Source organism: Tamandua tetradactyla, chromosome 6 (genome assembly GCF_023851605.1).
Source record: "Tamandua tetradactyla isolate mTamTet1 chromosome 6, mTamTet1.pri, whole genome shotgun sequence".
NCBI classification, from domain to species: Eukaryota; Metazoa; Chordata; class Mammalia; order Pilosa; family Myrmecophagidae; genus Tamandua; species Tamandua tetradactyla.
In genome coordinates this window covers 43854710-43874438 of record NC_135332.1, presented here as the reverse complement: position 1 = coordinate 43874438, position 19729 = coordinate 43854710, and the positions used below count along the sequence as shown (strand labels likewise).

General features: G+C 43.3%; 2 protein-coding genes across 9 annotated transcripts in view; both read right to left on the bottom strand.

The window, feature by feature from the left end:
• Positions 1 to 51: 51 nt before the first annotated feature.
• DHRS11 (dehydrogenase/reductase 11) lies at positions 52 to 8819 on the bottom strand. Of its 3 annotated transcripts, none has more exons than XM_077165058.1 (7): positions 8475 to 8819; positions 5434 to 5643; positions 3229 to 3365; positions 1855 to 1984; positions 1079 to 1171; positions 807 to 872; positions 52 to 683 (listed from the first exon to the last, which is right to left on the bottom strand). In XM_077165058.1, exons 1-7 carry the CDS (start codon positions 8817 to 8819, stop codon positions 642 to 644), a joined length of 1023 nt encoding a protein of 340 aa, XP_077021173.1. In that variant the 3' UTR covers positions 52 to 641. The 3 variants fall into 3 exon arrangements, with proteins under 3 accessions (XP_077021173.1, XP_077021174.1, XP_077021175.1); XM_077165059.1 differs by having other exon boundaries at positions 3229 to 3323; positions 8475 to 8817; XM_077165060.1 differs by lacking the exon at positions 1079 to 1171.
• A 2428-nt stretch (positions 8820 to 11247) lies between these two features.
• Positions 11248 to 19729, bottom strand: part of GGNBP2 (gametogenetin binding protein 2) — a 28200-nt gene continuing 19718 nt past the window's right edge. For 4 of the 6 annotated variants that reach the window (XM_077165052.1, XM_077165050.1, XM_077165054.1 and 1 more), the window contains 8 exons: positions 19368 to 19577; positions 18232 to 18406; positions 16759 to 16953; positions 14109 to 14256; positions 13628 to 13753; positions 13396 to 13544; positions 12573 to 12821; positions 11248 to 11489 (listed from right to left, as the gene is read on the bottom strand). In XM_077165052.1, coding sequence (XP_077021167.1) covers positions 11286 to 11489; positions 12573 to 12821; positions 13396 to 13544; positions 13628 to 13753; positions 14109 to 14256; positions 16759 to 16953; positions 18232 to 18406; positions 19368 to 19577 — 1456 coding nt within the window. In that variant the 3' untranslated portion in view covers positions 11248 to 11285. The remainder of the gene's footprint in view (positions 11490 to 12572; positions 12822 to 13395; positions 13545 to 13627; positions 13754 to 14108; positions 14257 to 16758; positions 16954 to 18231; positions 18407 to 19367; positions 19578 to 19729) is intronic. The other 2 variants (XM_077165053.1, XM_077165055.1) reach the window with 1 other exon arrangement.

Below are 19729 nucleotides of genomic sequence, written 5' to 3'. Positions count from 1 at the left end.
CTTGATCAGAGAAGAGGAACAATTGAAAGATACTCCTGAGGCTAAGGTAGGTTGGTTGAGATTTTTTTAATTATCACAGTGAAATTCACTTGGGAGCCAGGCCTAGAAATCTGCTTCCATAGTCAGAATGGAGTGATAGAGTGATGACCCCACCCCTTGCCAAGAAGCCAAGATTGGGCTGGAGAACTGGGAAGGAGGAAGAGAAGGGAACAGGGGGCGCAGCATGGCACTGAGAGGAGAAAGCCTGGGGCACTGGATAACCATTCAGATACGCGGTGAAGGCCTCTCTCTGCCACCCCACCCCTGAGGGGGCATGAGAAGATAGGGGAAAGCCCTTCTTTTGGCCATAACCCTTCCCTGGGTCAAAGGGAAGAGACTGAGGCAAGCCAAGGAGCCCAAGAAGGGAGCCAATAAGAAATTAGATCAAACAATCAGGGACACCATCTCCTCACCCTAACCCATTTTCACATTTGGAAAGGAAACAGTTTGACAAGATGATAGTAAAAACCTCAAACAAATTTTCTACCCCGTGGTGTGGATGGGGAAGAGGAATCCAGGAGTCCAGAAATCAACACCTAAAATCCAGAGGCAGGAGCCAAGCCAGGGGGCTAGGTAGGGAAGGAGGGGCTCCCCACAGGATGCTAGGTCACCTGCTCCGTGGGCCTCATCTGAATGTCTCCGATCTGCAGAAGGCACAAGGCTTGAGGCAGCCAGGGTACTCTCCACTCCCCCAGCAGCCTCCTTGCTACCCTCCTCTAGCGATGGCTGAGTTCCTTTAGGGGGTGGACAGTTAAGACCAGACTCACCTGAACATGTGGAGGGGTGCTGAGGACGTAGATGACAGCCTCGGCCACATCCTCAGGTTTGAGACACTAAGAGCACCAGGGGGAAGGGTTGAGAATAGGATGGACACAAGTTCCCTCCCACCATTGAGGGCCTCTCTGGCATCCACGTTCCAACCCCAACCCTTTGGGAGAGGCAACAGGCTGGCTGGAAGGATGGTGTTCTGAAGACCAGGGTTCCCTCTGCCTTCACTTAGGGAGTGAGTGGCTTCACTGGGCCCAGAGGGAGGCCCCACCTTTATGTTTTCATAGGTGGCAGCTGCCTTTTCAGGTTCCTTGTCAAGGAGTTTGAAGGCGAATCGTGTCTCCACCACCCCTGGAGAGATGCACTGGGCCAACAGAGAGGGCCTGCTTAAGGGCTGAGCTTTGTTCCACCCCTGCCCCAACCAGAGACCCGATCTTCAGGGAGGCTGGGGGAAAGTGATGGCATCCACAGGCCCCAGCTTCACAGTGATGGCTACCCAATGTCTGGCAGTCACCTTCTTTCTCCAAAGCTGCCACCAGCAATTATCACGATTCCTCCCATCCACTGAGCCGTTACTTGTATGCCAAATAAATGTTTTACAAAATGGTATCCCCTAAAACCTCATGACCAGGTAGGTATCATCATCTCCATTTGGGCAATGAGAAGACTGAGGCTTGGAGAGGTTGAGTGACTTGTCCAAGGTCATGTGGTCTTTGAGGGGGAAGAGCCCAGAGTCCAGGCTTTCATGCATTATACACCTGGTTTCCCCAAATTCTTCACTTTCTTTTAGTTCACCCTACCATGTTCAGGTCAGCCCCTCCCTCCTCAAAGTTGAAGTCTGGTCACTGGCTCCTGGATCAGCAAAATGGGGAAACTCCAGTACTTAGAAGGGCCACGGAAATGGCAGTAAAGCCCAGAAGTTCTGTACTCAGCCCACTCCCAGGAACTGTAAGCAGCAGCACACCCTGGAGCTTGCTGGGCTGTAATGGGGGCCAGTGGGGTGTTTGCCCCCACCCCATCCCCACCAGGCTTGGGTCACATCCTCACCGTGGCTCGTATGTGGGTCTGGGCCTCCCGAAGCTCTTGCCTCAGGCCTTCTGTCAGCGCAGTGACAGCGTACTTGCTCGCACTGTAGAAATGGACCATGGGCTGGGGTTCCACTCGGTGGCCAGACATGCTGGGTAGGAGGGAAGGGGAAGGAAGGGGGAGTGAGGTGTTTAAAGACCAGCAGTGCCCCCTGTGGTACCAATCAAATCTCCAAGCCTCTGCTTCCAGCGGGGAATCCTAAAGGGGATCTTCATCCCCACAGTCCACTAAATTAATCTGCCTTCTATTATTCAAGCCGCTCCTGGAAGCTTTGTGCATTTTGAAAGGACTATGTACCCTTAAAAAGCCATGTTTTAAATCTGATCAGTCTTGTGGAAGCAGCCATTTCTTTTAATTCCTATTCAGCACTGTAGGTTGGAAACTTGATTAGATTATCCCCCCCAGATGTGACACACCCAATTGTGGGTATTAACTTTGATTAGAGGGAGATGTGACTCCAACCCATTCCAGGTGGGTTTTGATTAGTTTACTAGAATCCTTTAAAAGAGGAAATATTTTGGAAAAAGCTTGTGAGCTTCAGAGCCACAAGAACCACAAGAGCCCTCACAGCCAGAGACCTCTGGAGATGAAGAAGGAGAATGTCCCCTGGGGAGTTTCATGGAACAAGCATCCTGGAGAGAAAGCTAGCACACGTTGACATGTTCGCCATGTGCCTTCCAGCTGAGAGAGAAACCCTGAATGTCACTGGCCTTCTTGAACCAAGGTATCTTTTCCTGGATGCCTTAGATTGGACATTTTTATAGCCTCGCTTTAATTTGGACATTTTTACAGCTTTAGAACTGTAAATTTGCTTCTTAATAAATTCCCCCCTTTAAAAGCCATTCTGTTTCTTGTATATCACATTCTGGCAGCTGGCAAACTAGAACACCTTTCCAGAAGCCCTCCCTGTGCTGACCACAAACCCGGGTCTCCTGGTCATGCATCTTTCAATTCCAGCCAATGGTTCTGTTGGGAGATCTTGGGGGGCTGGGACCACGTCTCCCTCCTTGGACTGTGGACTCGGTGAACGCAGAGACTGTGCAGTCTTTCTTGGAACACAAGGTGGGGTTCATCCCAGGGCCTAAGGAATGGCCAGCACCCAGGCTTTTGGCTGCAAAGGGGAGGGGCTGAGCTTAGCAACCCATTCCAGTCAATTATGTGTTGGTACTTGACATACATTAGTCTTCCCCTCACCATGATCATGCAGATAGGGGTAGGAAATCCCTGTTTTGCCAACGAGACTGAGGTATAAAAAGGTAAATGAGCTGCCTCAGCTTGCCCAGCTCTGAGGGTGAGTGGTGATCCGAACTCTGCCCGTCGGTCACCTGCCCTCACCAGTTGATGTTGATGATGTGCCCGTCGTCCACCTTCCGCTCCTTCATGGACTGGTAGGCTTCCCGGGTGCAGATGCTGAGGGCCAGCACGTTCACCTGCGGGCCAGGAAGGAAGGGGTGTCCCCAGCGTGGCTCCATCTGAAGGGGTAATGGAGCCACATGGCACCCTGGGGACAGGGGTGGCATTCCACAACAGGGTGTAGGTCCTACCAGAGGCTGACATGCCCAGGGCTTCTTATTTAACCTTGGGAATCATCTCCTTGTCTTCCCCAAATACCCTGCTCTTTTCTGGGGCAGGATCCCTGGCCTTTCTCTATCCCCAACAGCCTAAAAGTCCCTCCTAGGATGGCTGAAAAACTTCTAAAGCACAGACCCTATTCTCTCCCCACCTTATTCAGCTACTCTCTGCTCCTGTACCCTCCTGTTCCTTGAGACTAAAAGCGAAGAAAAGAGAAGGCCTGATCCTCCTGTAACCTGTGTTCCATCTACAAGACCAGGCACAGAGACTTTAGAACCCGAAACAGGGAGGGCAGGGGAACTCACGGCACAATGGGGCTTCCTACCTTCCTTGGCCCCTTGGCCCCTGCTCAGCCTGCATCCTACTTGCTCTGGCAGAGGTGAGCCCAGAGGCTTGAAGAAGTATCTCTGCTTAAAAAACTCCTGCCTAGCTCTGCCATATCAGCCTTACCCAAGAGGACAAGCAGAGATAAACCCTTCAGTAGGTCTTCATGTCTCTCCCCTTGGGAAGAGAGGGAACCAGCCAGGAGATTAGATGTTTCTCTTTATCAGCTGTCAGAGCCTGGCATTGGGAACTAAACAACCTCAGTAGGAACCTGCTTCAGCGTTCCTGACAGTAGGAGGCGAGACATATACCAGAAGGGCATGGGAGGTTTGCAGCCCTGTTTCTGGTCGTGCTGGCAGTGTGGATTTATGGGGCAAAGACCTCAACTCCTCAGGGCAAAGGCGTAGGAGAAACGGGTGGATCTCCTGGGCCTGGTGGTTGGGGTGGGGGTGGAGCAGATGCCTCACAGGACAATCCTAATAGAATCAGATAATGTTCAAGCTGAAGGGGGCCTCAGGTATGTAATATAATTCCATATTTTACAGATGAGCAAGTTGAGACCCAGGCCGAGAGGCCCACTTGCTGCTGGTGAGGACTCCGACTCTGATCTCCCAGAGGGCTGAGGGCAGGGGCAGGACTGTCTCATTCACTGCTTCATTCCCAGGCCCAGGCACCTACCTATTAGGTGCTAAATCTAGTGTTAGCAGATGTGCAAAGGGTTGTGGAAGGAAAGCATCACACTTACACACTGCTTTTAACTTCTCAGGACACTTGCACATCCTAGTATCACCCTATAATACAGCCCAGAAGTTGAAAACCTGTGTCCTGACAGCTGTGTTTGGCCTGTACATGGTTTTAAAATATTTGCAATTAGTTTCCAACATTTACTGGAAGGTCGTGCTCATTCAGTAAATATTTATTGAATGCTTATTGGCTGAGGCTATATCAGAGAATAAAGCAGACAAAAATCCTTGTGCTCATGGAGCTGACATTTTAGTGAATGGAGGGATGGGTATTAATAAAATCCAGATTCCTTGCATCTCTTAAATCATAAGATTTCTTTGGACCCACTCTGTCATAAAGCAACAGTTCTGGACTCTGGCTGTGTACGTGTCTGCTCACCACAGATCCCGCATGACCCACCTCATTTATGAAACCTGCCAGGCCCTGGGGCATTTGAATTTGTGACCCCCAGATATTGATGGTATTGATGTGTTCATCCCAAATAAACATGACAAGACAATCTCAGAGGATAATTAACCTGCCTAAAGTCACACAGACAGTAACTGGCAGAGCTGAGTGAGAACATCGTCTGCTGTCTCGTGGTCCCTTTTCTTCCCAAGCACTCAGTGTAGGACTGACATGTGGGGGACACTGAATAAACAGGAGTTCTCTTCCCTACCAGTCTTTCTTCCGACAGAAAGAAATTGGCCTAGACTTTAAGGACGACATCCAAGGGGCTGTTCATCCACTCACCATCCCTCTCGTAGGGAAAGATGCAGAGGGAGAGCCACAACATCCCAGGTAGGAAGCCAAAGCTCCCTCTTTCTAGGTGGCCCACTGGTTCCCAGCAACCCTCCAACTCACGCACCCTTGGTTCCCTGCTCCCCACCCAGCCTCCCGCTTCCAGCCTAGGACACTTACATTCAACATGTCCTTCCAGCCGCTCGTGCTGCCTGAGAGCAGGGTGTCCGGCCGGGCCAGGCCAGCATTGTTGATGCAGATGTCCACACCACTGTGCTGAGAGCGGACGGCCGAGAACATGGAGAGGATGTCCTCCTCATTTGACAGGTCACATCTGTAGGGGATCAAAGTCCCGGGGTAGCCTGCACTCTTACATTCGGCAGCCAGCTCCTATGAAACCCAACAGGGGTCTGACTGGGGTAAGCTGCTCACTCCTACCCCTCCCTACCCAGAGACAGCCCACCCTCCCCTGACACCCCTCGTAGAACTCTCTCCTTCGGTAGCCTTTCCGCCACAGAGATGCTGGGACTGCCCAGCCCCAAAACTTGTCCCTTTAGTCAAAGTGCAAGGGATGAACGTATTCCCTAGGTGAGGAAGTGGCAAAGTTGAGCAAAGGAGGAAACCTGGGTTGTAGTGTCAGGTTTCAGGGAATTCACATATAAACTAGTCTTCAGTTAATAAAAAGGGAGAAGGCCTGGGCTCCAAGGGGGCCAGAGATCCTGGGAATTGAGTAATACCTTTTCTCCCTCTTCCTACTTTATTTACCAGATAAAGTAGCCCCTCTCAGCCAGGTCATGCTTCTCCACTGGTGCTAAGGGCTGGTTACTACAGGGTCTCAAGGCTCTCTTCCCTCATCACCTCATCCAATGCCCCCAGAAGAGCACATCTCTCAACTAACAGAGGAGAGAACCCTTCTGTCCCCCAAAAGTTACAGACCATTGGCTCTGGAGTTCTCACACATACCTTTCAATTGAGCCCAACTGCCCATCTCCCCTCTTTCTACCTATAGGAAGGGTCAGGAAGTCAGGACAGATTATTTCTCTGTCCCGTGGTATACCATCCTTTACTCCAAGGTTTCTTTGGAGACTGTGAGACAGGTCAGTTTGCTGGTGACATTGGGCAGTGGCCTCAGGAGACAGGGGCCCCTTGTGCAGCCACAGGGCCCTCACCACAACTGAGGAGTTGGGAGAAATACCTGAGAAAGCAGAGCCATCAAAAGATGGTTGTGAGGGAAACTGACATCCAGAAGCAGGAAGAAAATCAGCTGTGTGGCTCTGAAGGCCAGTGACAGGGCCCTGGAGCCTTTGAGGGTGACTCTGTGCATGGTGTGTGTGGGGTAGCATAGGGTATCCTAGAGGAAGGCCTGTTTGTCCTAGCCCTGGAGTCCCTTCCTTCCCCCAAACTAAACTGGAAATGCAGTGCTGGATCAAGTGACTTAGGAGATCCTCTTCTGCTTTAACTTTCTGTGAATTCAAAAGGTATAGGGTGCACTGATGGCTCAGTGGTAGAACGCTTGCCTTCCATGCAGGAGACCCGGGATCGATTCCCGGACCATACCTCACCCCACCCCCAATTTCAGCTACTCCTACCACCTCTGGAAATGGGCCTCTATGAAGCCAGAAACCAAACTTTGCTTTAATAATAATAATTAAAAAAAGAATCAATAATAGCAGACTGTGGAAAAGGAAGCCTGCAATTCTCCCATCCTTAGCATAAAACTTCACCTTTCCTCCTCTAGACTCAAAGTCCCTAGCTGGAAAGCCAGGATGGGGTAACTGAGAATATATTTTTCCCTGTCACTGCCTTCTCATTGCCCACTTGTGACACTTGGGCTATCTCCCCACCTACCCTACCCTCAAAAATGACCTGGGGGAAAAAAAAAAGACTTGCTGAAGTTCAGAGGCGTTCTCCCCTCATGAAGTCATGCTGGGACTAAGTGCTCAGTCTGCGAATCCCCCCTACCTTGCCTGGGGTAGAGGAGCAGGAACAGAAGGCAAGATTGGCTTCAGAATTAGGGAATCCAGTTGTCCAATCCCTGGCCTGACACTCTCTGGGCACCAAGGCTGGGGCTGGACCCTGAGCAACTCAGAATAGGGGAGAGGGAGGGACAAAGCAGGGCAATGTCGGAGCCAGGTGACCTTGGGATTATCTGGAAGGCCATAAAGTGTACCTTTAGTCAGCAGCAGGGAGGGGACAGTCCTCCTTCCTGTATACCTTCTCTCCCTGCCCCCATCCAAGGTCTCCTTACCCTTTCCCTGCCTGGGGACTCTGACAATGGTGGAGATAAAGCCCTTTGGTTTAGCACTAACCCAAACCCTAAGAGTGATCCTGCCAGGCCACTCTTTTTAGCCAGGGCAAATCCAAAAATGATTGATGATGGGAATTTCTCGGCTCCTTCCTCCCAGATCCAAAACATGGCCAGCTTGGTTTCATATTTCTCTGAGCTCTTGTTGCTCATAACTCTGGGGGCTTCCAACCTCACATTAAGAAAAAACCCAGGAGGTCCAATTCCACATGGGTTTGTCCCCTTAGAGTTCACATGTTCAACACCTGATTTCACCTAATCAGTCTCACTGACTTCACTGACCAAGACAGTAAAAAAGGAGAAAGGTCTATCCATGAATATCCCATTCATCTCTCATGCCCACTGCATATGAATTAACTCAAGAGATTAGGGGGCAGTGGGGGGAGGTAGGCTAAGTCTCTTTAGAAAAGCTCAACTCCCACCCGTACCCTACCCTCAATCCTAGGTTAAAAAAAAAAACAACTATGACTAACTTTTCTAGCTCCTGTGTACCTGCTTGGCCAACTCACTTTGTCTGGCTTGAGGGGTAAGATCTGGGAACCACAGAAAGCCATCAGCACCCAACACAGCTACTGAGGCCATTCCTTTTCCACTGCTGCCTAGCTAGTACCCGATTTCTGATTTTCCCTTTTCTCAGCCCAAATCCTGGGGAGTTGAAAACTGCCGGAGGTCTTAGTACACTGGAGCACGGCTGTCAGCAGAAAATGGCTCCTTGAATAACACTGCTTTTTAAAAGGTATTCAAAAGGCTTCCCCTACTAGGTAGGTATCCATCCCTCCTGCCCTGGACCCCCTGCAAAAGGCCATGGGGTGGCGGGCAAGCGAGAGTAGCTCGGCCATTCCCCTCCCCCACCCGGAGCCCTATCCCCGCGGAAACGACGCGCCCAGAGCGTCCCCGCTCCCCGGCCGGGCCTTACCTCGATGTTGCCCACGGTGCGGGCACAGCCCACCACCTTCAGTCCCTGCTGGACTAGTGCTCGGGCCACGGCCGCGCCGATGCCCCCCGAAGCGCCCGTCACCAGTGCCAGCCGGTCGCGCCACCGCTCCATGCCTGCCCTGGCCATATTCCCCAGTCTCCCGCCCACCTCGGTCCCCGAGCTGGGCACTTGGATCGCGGTGTTCCGCCCCGGGTCGGGGAGGCCCGGCCGCTCTCTGGTCACCGCCGCCGACCGGCCCGTAGCGGAGCCTCGCCCAGTCCTGCCCGCATCTCGGCCGGCCTCGGGCCGGGGCTCCACCCCCCGGCCCTCTGCGCGGGGCCACATCCCGCGGGAGGACGGCGGCGGCCTGGCAACACCGCCCCCTGACCGCGGGGCAGGCACCGCCCCTTCCGGTCCCGCCGCGGGGAAACCGCACCTCCTGCGGGGGGCGCCCTGGGAGCGTAGTCTGCTTTTCCCCGTGAGCTCTCAGCCTTGGAGTTTCAGAGAAACTGAGGTTCAGCAGAGAATACACATGCTTTCGCTTCCGGCTCAGTCTCCCTTCCTAGGTCCTGACCCCTAAGGCCGAGATGAGACATTAAGGGCACCTTAAATGACTCCAACGCCCACCCAAACCAGCGGGTGGCAGATGGGAAAGCTTCTGCCCAGACAGGCTGAGTGTCTCGGTCATCAACCCTGGTTGACCTTGGGACGAACTCCAACCTACCTCACCCTTGGGCCATTCTAGCCATGGCAAGTGATTAAAAATAGAAACATCCACAACACATGCTTATTGGGGGACTTCGTCCCTAAGTGGCTCCCCTGTTGTTTTAGACCATTTCCTTCACCCCATTCAGGCTAAAGAAATGTATCACGTTGTATACCAACAAGTAAAGCAGTAGCTAGCATTTATTGAGGGCTTACTGTGCGACTGGTACTTAAGAGCATTTTACATTTAATCTGTACAACCAGTGTATGAGATAGGTTCCATTAATATCTTCGTTTTAAAGATGAGTATACTGAGATGAAGTGGTGAAACATCGTTTGGACTGCAAGCTGTCCAGTATTAGGCCAGGGATGTACTTCTAAATAGCTTCGAAAACTCCATTCATCTTTTTGTCCTTCATAGGGCTGTTGGCTTTGTTCACAGCAGTGCTCACTTGCCTATCAGACCATTCAGAACGTTCCATCAGACTGCTGAAAACTACCCCACTTCTGCATTTTTAATATATCTATCCTTCCAAAGAAAAGTAATCCAAATCAACACTGGAACCCCACCCCAGCAAGTAATGAAATAAGTAATGTATGTGGCTGGTTTATTCATTCAGCAAGCATTTGTTTGCTCATCCAGTGTTAGGCCCCCGAGGGCAAAGATCAAATCAAAAGAAAGTCAGCCTTTGCCTCAAAGGATCTCCAGAGAACACAATGTAATAGGTGGCTTCTAACCCAATGGGTGTGGTAGGCCGTCTAGTTATTTTTCATGGATTCCAGGTGGAGCGAAAGCAAACTGTGAGAGAAGAATCAAGATCATCTTACATCTGTCCCAACCATTATACAATACTTAGATTTGAAAAGACAACTCACGAGGTAGATCAAAGAAACAGCACCAACTACAAAAACTAAATCTCACTAAGCTTGTGCTTTGTCCACTTGAAATCTGACTAGAAATCTGATTAAGGGGTAGAAAGCCCAGCAAATTCACTGCATCCCTACTGCACAGCAGTATTGACCATCCCACAGCTTGTCTGCTACCCACGAAGTATTATCAACATGCAGACACAAAGCTCTAAGTTATGTGTTTATTGAGCTATTGACTCAACCTTTTAAATGGCAGCCAAATGTTAGTCCTTAGGGAATCTCTTTTTTCAGCACTCACACAGACAGCCTGTGACAGCAGTAAACTGTAATGCCACAGTGACTTTATTGTTGGAAACCAGATAAGGCTGAACATGCTGAGTGCAACCCTCTGATCCTAGTTTTACATGCAGAGTAATTACATACCAGGCAACCCTTCGTTGAAATTCTGCCAAGTTTTGTTTTCATTCCTCTGGGTCAATATGAACTTCTGAATTTAAGGTGCTTTGAGTTATGCATCAGGGAACTTTTAATAATAGCAATTAAAGTCTCATGAGAAATTACAATACTAGCCAGTATTTAAAAGTACTGCAGCAAATGTATTCTTTCAAAACAAAAGAACAAGACCTGCTTTCCTGGCTGTCAACTCTAATGAGGGGAAGAATTCTGTCTTCTGTTCAATCTGTATCTAGCCTCATTAGCTCTTCATCCATTCTAACATCAACACTGGCTAAGTACCAAGTTCACAAGTGGCACACATTAAAATACTGCCACACGTTAAAGTAGAAACATGTACACCAAATTTTACTATGCGTATTAATAAATATTCTTTATTTTAAATTTTGCACATTGCGCTTTAACATTACATCCAAACATTTTGCAAGTGGATGTCTACTTTGTAAAACCATATATTCAGCTCATTGTCATTTCTGTACAGAAGTATAAGTACAACATTACTTTTTGCCACTAAGTTGCTTTAGTAAGTCTCACAGGAAGAGAAACATTTAATGAAAAGAGATGGCTTAAATCATATGGCAGACTTGCGCAGCCACGCAACTAAAGACACAAGCCTGAAGAAAGTACAAACTAATGAGGTTACCTCCACCGTCTCCCAAAACAAGAATCACATTGATTTAAGATAAAAATTTGCCATAAGTCACTAAATTAAGAGTTTTTTGAAAGAGAAGGCGCAGTAGTCATCTTGAATGTTTCATTGAAAGACAGAGCTATTTTATTTATTTAATTTGCTCCAGCCGTTGTCAACCAGCCACTACAAATGGGCCTCTTGTGATCATTTAAGCGGCAGTATTTATTAAATTTTTCCTTCAGATGCTGTCGGTATTGTTCTCTGTTGCTGTAGAAAGACTGGTTATTAGCCATAAATGACTGTATTTCATCTTGTGAGATAAAGATTTCCTCATCTGAAGTACATTCAGACTCATCCTGCAAATTAAAGCAGTAGTTAAGACTGACAAATCAGACTGCAAAATATTATGCTGATGGAGGACAGTTAAAATAAGCATTCTAGCCTTTTAATTACAATTCAGTCAACTAAAACCTTTAATTGGAGTATTTACAGAATAAATAGCATGTCATTCTTCTGCCTTAGTTAAAATAGTAAGGTGAGAGTAAAGTCCAACCCACTTGATTTGAAGCAGTGGATCTTTTATAGTTGATCCTAAAAGCCCATAAGCCTAGCAGACTCTAGTCTTCTTAAAAAAGGACTAATTAGAGATGGTTACAACTAGTTAACAAATTTTATTATAATAATAATCAGACATCTCTACCTCGCCCTGTGCTGAGCTGAGACTTTTCTCTCTACAAACTAAGTAAAACATAACCTTTTTAAATTTAAATAAGTTATACAGCATCAACATTAAACTTTGCAGTCATATAAAGAAGAGAAAATTAGCATTCCCAAAGCATTTGGTTTTATAAGGACCCTAGTCACTCTAGATAAGTCACCGTCCTTTCTCCACTCCCCCCTCCCATCACTGCCACATACACTATGCACTGAATCACTTGGAATCAGGTATAATTCACGTAAAGCCTCAAGAATTAGAGTCAATTATAAAAGATTTCCATGTTCACTTGCTTGTTTCTTAACATGACACCTAAAGGAGGTAACCTAGAAGGTGGACTCCTGTATAGATTCCATCCTCTTTCCTGGTCTGGAATGGGAGATACCATAACATTGCTATTATCATAAACTGCAGTTTGTTTACATTAACTCTCTTCAAGGAGGAAGACTCCTGGACATAACGCTACCTTTAAACCTCTCTCAACTAGTCCCTTCCACCTTTGAGACAAAGGAGGACAAGAAAATATGCTCCAACCATTAGTAAACCACGAGTGTAAGAACAGAAATGAAGTCACCAGGGAATAATGGAATATTGCTCTTAATTTCTTAAAAGCTTTCCCCAACTCCCTATCCTAAACACTCAAATACCGCCACCTCCCATCTCTCTACTGCCCCACCCCCACCCCGAAGCAAACAGCTGCATGCCATGAGTCTAAAATACTTACAAGGAGTTCAACTAAGCTCTTGGCACCTTTTCCGGAATCGGGACCAAATGACGTTTCTGTAGGTTCTGCAAACTGTGGAACATTTTTCCTATGCTCGAACCAAGGCAATGGCTGCCCAGCCTTTTCAGAGTTGCAGCAGCTTTCAGGATGTGCATCTTTGGTCTTGTCACGGTGAAACACTGTGTGCACATTATTTCCTGAGGTCTCGCGATTACCTGAATCTGTAATACAGCTTCCAAGCTTTTGGATCTGAAACCACAACAAAGGATTTCCCAGGTAAAAAGGAAGAAGATTCTTTGAAAGTTATTCTTTAAAGATTAATTTTTTAAACAGTTATTTATTTATTTAATTATCTATTTATTCTTCTTTAAAGAAACAAATGCCCAATCAGAGAGTTAAATCTTTAGAAGAAATATTGAGTAATAACAGCAGCTAGCATTTATCAAGTACTTACTCTGTACCTGACACATGCAAACCCTTCAATATGATCTCATTTCACATTCACCAAACCTAATCTGACAGCAGCTATTATCACCATTTTACAGATGGGAAAACTAAGACGAAGCAAACTGCTCAAGATTGCATAGCTGATGAATAAAACAGCATCACGAAAAAAAAAACAAACTGGATTTATGACTCACATGGACTGTTTTTGGACAAATAACCACATCAAGTGAGCGTACACACAAAAAAATCACAAGATGAACAACTATGGGAACTGCATAAAGTACTCATTTTAAAAAAATCAAATGCGACTCCAAGGCAAAAAGATTTTTCTCCCTTTAAGTGCAAAGGTTGAAGAATTTCAAGTTACAACACTTACATGTTCATCACATTTTAACATCTTGCTTTTCTTTTTCTTCTTTTTATTTTTTCCTTTTATGTTACTCTCTTCAGAATTTGCCCAACATTCGACACAACTATCACCATCATCCTCTTTGTCTTCACAATGATGAACACAGGAGTCATCACCTGAGGAAAATAACACCTTATTTATTTATGCTCTTAAATCACACATGTAGTTGAAATAATTGGGAAGTTCAACCTGAACCTACCATGTTCATCATGATTACAAATGCCTTCTGTGCAGGCTACATCTGAACCCTCTCGAGAACCTGTTTCACTCCCTTCCATGCTGGATGAATATCCACAATCACTACCATTACAGTGTGGAGATAGGCCTGAAAATAAATCAGGTGTGAGTTACATAGAGCTGCAACTAACATACTGATAAATATATTGAAACAAAGAGTGAACCAACCGGGGCCCAAGAAAAAAATTAAAACTGACCGCTTAAGTTCTAAATTAAATAATGAAAATATTATTAGGGATGTTACAGTTTTTTGTTTTTGTCAACTACAAACAAATCAAAGACCATAAAAAGAAAGAAAACATTAGGAGTCTAAATTATATTATATTCTTGGGGTTAATAAGCAGTTCCTAAATTCTAGGTTCCAGAATCTCTAACACTTTCTACATTTAAAAGTAAAAAGAATAGACCTGAATTAATTTTTAAAATAAACTACATTTCCTTACCTTTCTTTATTTTAGGAGACCCCAAAAGATTGCCACTGCTAGGACAGGTACATGATGTATTTTCATTGGTAACAATTACTTCTACACAATTATTACCATCTTCAGTGCTGCCACAGGCTTTGCAGCTATTTTCTATGAAGTCTGTTTCCTTTAAGGATCAACATGAAGTCAAAATAAAAACCTTTACCTCCATAAAGATACATTTTAATTTCCTTAACATTAACCAATTAGATAGAAGTTATGAAGTTAACAAGTGAATAAACTATTCTCCTGAAAAATCACAAATTCACTTCATAACTGTGAACCAATTAAAAGCAAGTTAAACATTAATGATATCAGGTAAGTATAGAACAGTCTTCAAACTATGGTCCACTAACCCTTGTGGGTTCCCTGATCTTAGGAGTTTGCAAGGTCAAAACTATTTTCATAATAATATTGAGATGTTATTTCCCTTTTTCACTCTGTTGACATTTATAATGGTGGGTAAAGTTGTTGTTCCTTAGCACAATTCAAGGTAGTGGCACCAAAGTGTAGTAATAGGTATTGTCGTCTTCTCTTAACAAACATTTTCAGAATGGTAGATTTTGCCTATGAATGTCCTTGATGGAGTGGTAAAATTATTAATTTCACTACAGACAAAATAGGAAATACGCTTAAACCACTTCTGCTACATACCAAAGTACAGTGGTTTTCTCAAAGAAAAGTGTTCTGTAATTGCAAGCTGAATTAGTTGCTGTGTTTTTTTTTTTTCATGGAACATCAATTTCCATGAAAATGAAGGAACAACAGAGATAAACTACGATTACTCAGGCATGGACATTTAGCAGACATCATCTCAGAAAATGAATGAGGTCAGCCTGTCATTTCAAGGAAAACAGACAGCATCTGTGTCAATGACAAAATTTAAACACTCAAACAAAATATTACAATTTTGAAAACTCATATACAGCACTGTGAACCTGAAGCTTCCTAATAAAAACTTTTCTCATGAATCAGAGGTCATCTTAACCTATGTGATTTTCTGATACTGTATAATGAAATGTCATTATGTATAAGATCTACATGCATAACTGAGGGAACCATATCTTTCAAATGACTGATGCATAATGTCACAAAATCATTTATGAGTAAAAGATCCATTCAAACTGCAAGACCGTCAAAAGGATTTTAATTTAATAGAGTATGAAAAGGTCATTGATATGGTATCAGATTCCATATTGCAACTAATCTTCAGAAACTACCACTTGTCAAGTTGCAGTATCAAAGAATATCCAAAATCATCGAAGGCGTATATTAAAATAGTCTTCCCTTTTCTTCACATATATATGTGTGTGTGCAGCCAGATTTTCTTCACATGCTTCAAACAAGCAACATATGGAAACAGACAATGCTGGAAGCAGATCTGAAAATTCAGGTAATTCCTTGAGTTGTGCAAAATTATAATAATGCCACTCTTCTCACTTTCATTTTCTTTGTTTTGAAAAGTTATTAAAAAAAAACGTTATTCATGTTAACATACAAATGGGCTTTTTGCTGGTTTGAAAAGATGTATGACCCCTAGAAAAGCCATGTTTTAATCTAAATCCCATTTTGTAAAGGTAGAATAATCCGTGTTCAATACTGTATGTTTGAAACTGTAATCACATCACCCCCCTAGAGAGGTGATTTAATCAACAGTGGTTGTTAAGCTGGATTAGGTGACGACATGTCTCTGGCCATTTGGGTGGTCTTGATAAGTTTCTGGAGTCCTATAAAAGAGGAAACATTTTGGAGAATGGGAGATTCAGAGAGAGCAGAGAAGAAAGACACAGCTATGAGAAGTAGAGAGCCCACAAGCCAGTGACCTTTGGAGATGAAGAAGGAAAACGCCTCCCAGGGAGTTTCAAGAAACACAAAGCCAGGAGAGAAAGCTAGTAGATGACATCTTGCTCGTCATGTGCCCTTCCAGCCGAGAGAGATGCCCTAACTGTGTTCACCATGTGCTTTCTCACTTGAGAAAGAAACCCTGAACTTCATTGGCATTTTGAACCAAGGTATCTTTCCCTGGATGGATACCTTTGGACATTTTTATTGACTTGTTCTAATTGGGACATTTTCTCAGCTTTAAAACTGTAAACTAGCAACTTATTAAATTCCTCTTTTTAAAAGCCATTCCATTTCTGGTATATTGCATTCCAGCAGCTAGCAAACTAGAACAGGCTTATTATTTTTAAATTAATAATTTAAAATATTCTCAGTTTTAAATTTTAATACAGTAAAAGCAATACAACCCACATAACCAAATGCTCACTGGGCACCTTAGTCTTCAAGAATGTGAAGGGGTCTTCTTTTCAATATGTATGAATGAAAATTCTATCTGATACAGCAAAACAAAAAACAAAAAAAAACAACAACCAAAGAAGAATGTTAAGGTAGTCTGAGAACAAAATGTTTAGAACTGCTAGACTGGGTCAGGCACAGAGGTAACCTTCTATATTTTGAACAGCATATCAAAGTCTGGTAGAAAGATAACTATCCAGTATCATCTTTTATTCAAACTACAGAAACTTGCATCTGAAAAACATCGTTAAAATGTGCAAATTCAGCAAAAAGTTATCCTTCTAACTAAAACAATACCATACATTTCTAAGTTGGTATCAAGGAATATTACCTTCTCTTGGCTTACTTCCTTTTCATCTGCTGTTTGTAAGGGAGCAGGAATATCACATACACATTTATTTTTTCGTCTGTTCTTCCGTTTTTGGCGTTTCTTTTCTTGCTTGAGTTCTCTTACACGTTCCTCCTCTGAAAATTCTTCACAAAGTTGTTCCAATCGGCTTATACCTTGTACTTTTTCCACAGTCATCTATTATAAAAACAAAGTTGAGAGTGAATAGGGGTCAGAACTTCCTTCATTTCCCATGGAAATTCTCATCTGTTAAACTGAAATGATTATCACATATAAAGTAACTGATATTTTTATGCTGCAAGTTTGTAAGGCTGTCTCCATAAAGTATTTTAAGCTTTAATATCTTAAATGATGCCTATTTTAAAATCTATGCAGGAAGGCAACATAACTAATTCTAGTGAGAAAAGGCATACTTTTACAGACTTCTGTTTCAAACCAGTAATACTATAGTTTCAAATTTCAGAATTTTAATACAGCAAAACAAACATTATTTCATCTCTTCACACAGTGAGAAAACTATTGAATCTAAAGGATCTAGTCTCATACAAAGAGAAAATAAATAGGATGATTAAAATCTGTTCACCAAGAACCAGAATAGATTTCTTCAGACTCCCCAGAACAGGGGCTAAGCCCATGAGAATGGGTTTTTGAAAAAAGGGTTGATAGTTTTTATTCCATTCTGAAAAGGGGCCAGTGACCTAATTATAGGTTTACAACCATGCCCTAGAATATAACAAAATATTCACTTGCCAAAAATTTATGTTCTGCAGAGTATAATTGAAAAAAAAATTTTACCAAAGCAAACCCATTATCAGCATTATAAAGAGAATTCAGTGTGCATCTCAAAAGTAGTTCTTATACCATGGGATTCAGATAGCATTTACTTTATATACTTCATACTACTGGACATTAGCAGACAAACTGGGACTCATTAAAGGTATCTAATTTTGCTACTTTTGTTTTTTTGGTTGCTTTTACTTTTCATTAGTTATGTTTCATAAAAGCATCTGATTAAATAATAATTTCAGTTGTCTATTCTGAGAATATTGGGAAAAAAAACAAGGCTGCAAGAGTAAAAGGATTAAAAAATAAAGAGGAGCCCACAAATTTCTCCTTTTAAATATCCCAGACCCCCAGAGCCACTATATCAGTGGATCATAGCTCTTTGAGAAAAGGCAAGACTGATAGCTTAAGATTCAGTCCAATATTTCCTGTATTCGTTTTATTTCTTTTTCTGTTGTCTTTTTATTTCTTTTTTCTGAATTAATGTAAATGTTCTAAGAAATGATGAATATGTAACTAAGGGATGATACTGTGAATTACTGATTATATACGTTGATGTTTTATTTGGTTTTTAATTTTTTTAATTAATAAATAAATTAAAAAAAAAAGATCCAGTCCAATAACTTGACTAAGCAATTCTGGATACTAAAGCAGTTAGCTCACTTATCTTACCTCAAAACTCTTGCGTAAAGCATCAACACCAAGATAGAAAAGCATCTGCCACGTCTGCTCTTCTGCCCGCAGTTTTTGCCAGATTCGATGCAGTCTTTCATAAAGATGAATTCCCAGGCAGGTCAGGACTTCTTCTTGAGCTATATCTATTGTCTTAGCATGTCGTTCTCTTCGTCTATAAAGGAGAATGAATCACACACAATTTCTAATATCCTTAACGGAAACAGTAAAAGATGGTTATCACATCTGCAAGTTCAGGTTTTAAACACAACCAGCATACCTAATAAGAAATAACTAGAAAGGTAAACATTTACACTCAATTAATAAAATACATAAATACACAAAGCACACACATATATAAAATCAATGACAAATACATGCATGTAGAGCTCAATCCTAATATTGCTTAAAGTAAGGTAATTCAGGAACTGGCACTAAAGAGATGGTTTTTGCCCAAAGAATGGAGGCAATATCAAAGTGATTCAATCATGGGCAGAAGCCTTCTTGGCCAATCTTTAGTAGAATTGCTCAAGAATTTTAGTGATAAAAGAAGTCTTTGTATTCTAAAAGCCTAGTGGAAAATAGGCACTCAAATGAAGGTTGACATATAAAACACAAGGGAAAATGGATTTGATTCATTCTATTTTTTCCAATTTTGTCTTCACAACAAAGTCAGAGATACCATTTTAGGTTTTTATATAATTTCATAATAATATATATTCAGTTCATGAACTACATTCAATAAAGCATTTTTTACATCTCTGTGGCAAAATCTCACTTCCTAAGCAAAAAATATCATAAGTGAATAAAATGTAAAATGCTACTGCATGGATGGAGGGGGAAAAATCCCTTTTAGCTAATCATTTTCAAATGAAAATGATAATCTATAAATAATGAAAGCCAAAACAGCCTGCTTCCCTTCAAGCAACAAAGAGCAGCAGAGAACTGAGCCAACACCACAGAATACTATTTTTATTCAGTCAATTAAGAATGCATTTTTTTTATAGAAAGCAATTCTTTACAGACACAATTTAATTTATGCATATACCATAAGTACTGAGGCAAAAGATGGAAATAAACTTTCAGTAATAAAATGAAGCAAAGCGCTAGATAGCCCATTCTAGCAAATTACATACTCATACCCTCCTGCGAACTCTGGCTCAGCACGACCCAAAAGATGTGCAATGAAGTCTGTTTCACAGCAAACATGTATGTGTCGTTCATGTGGGCAGCACCGTAAACCTTCGTATAGTGCAGCACAGTAGCCCTTCTCTTTGCTGCAATCTAGTTCACCAATAAGGATATTGTATGCTCGCAACACTTTATTTTTGCAATCAGTGCAAAACCTGTTGAAAAGAAAAGTCTCACAATTAAGAATTGGCTGTATAATGATTTCATGTGACATATAACAGTGTACTAAGTGATGAACTCCCCTCCCATCTACAGCGTTTTTTAAAAAAACCATATATACATACTAAAAATACACTCATGGAAGGTA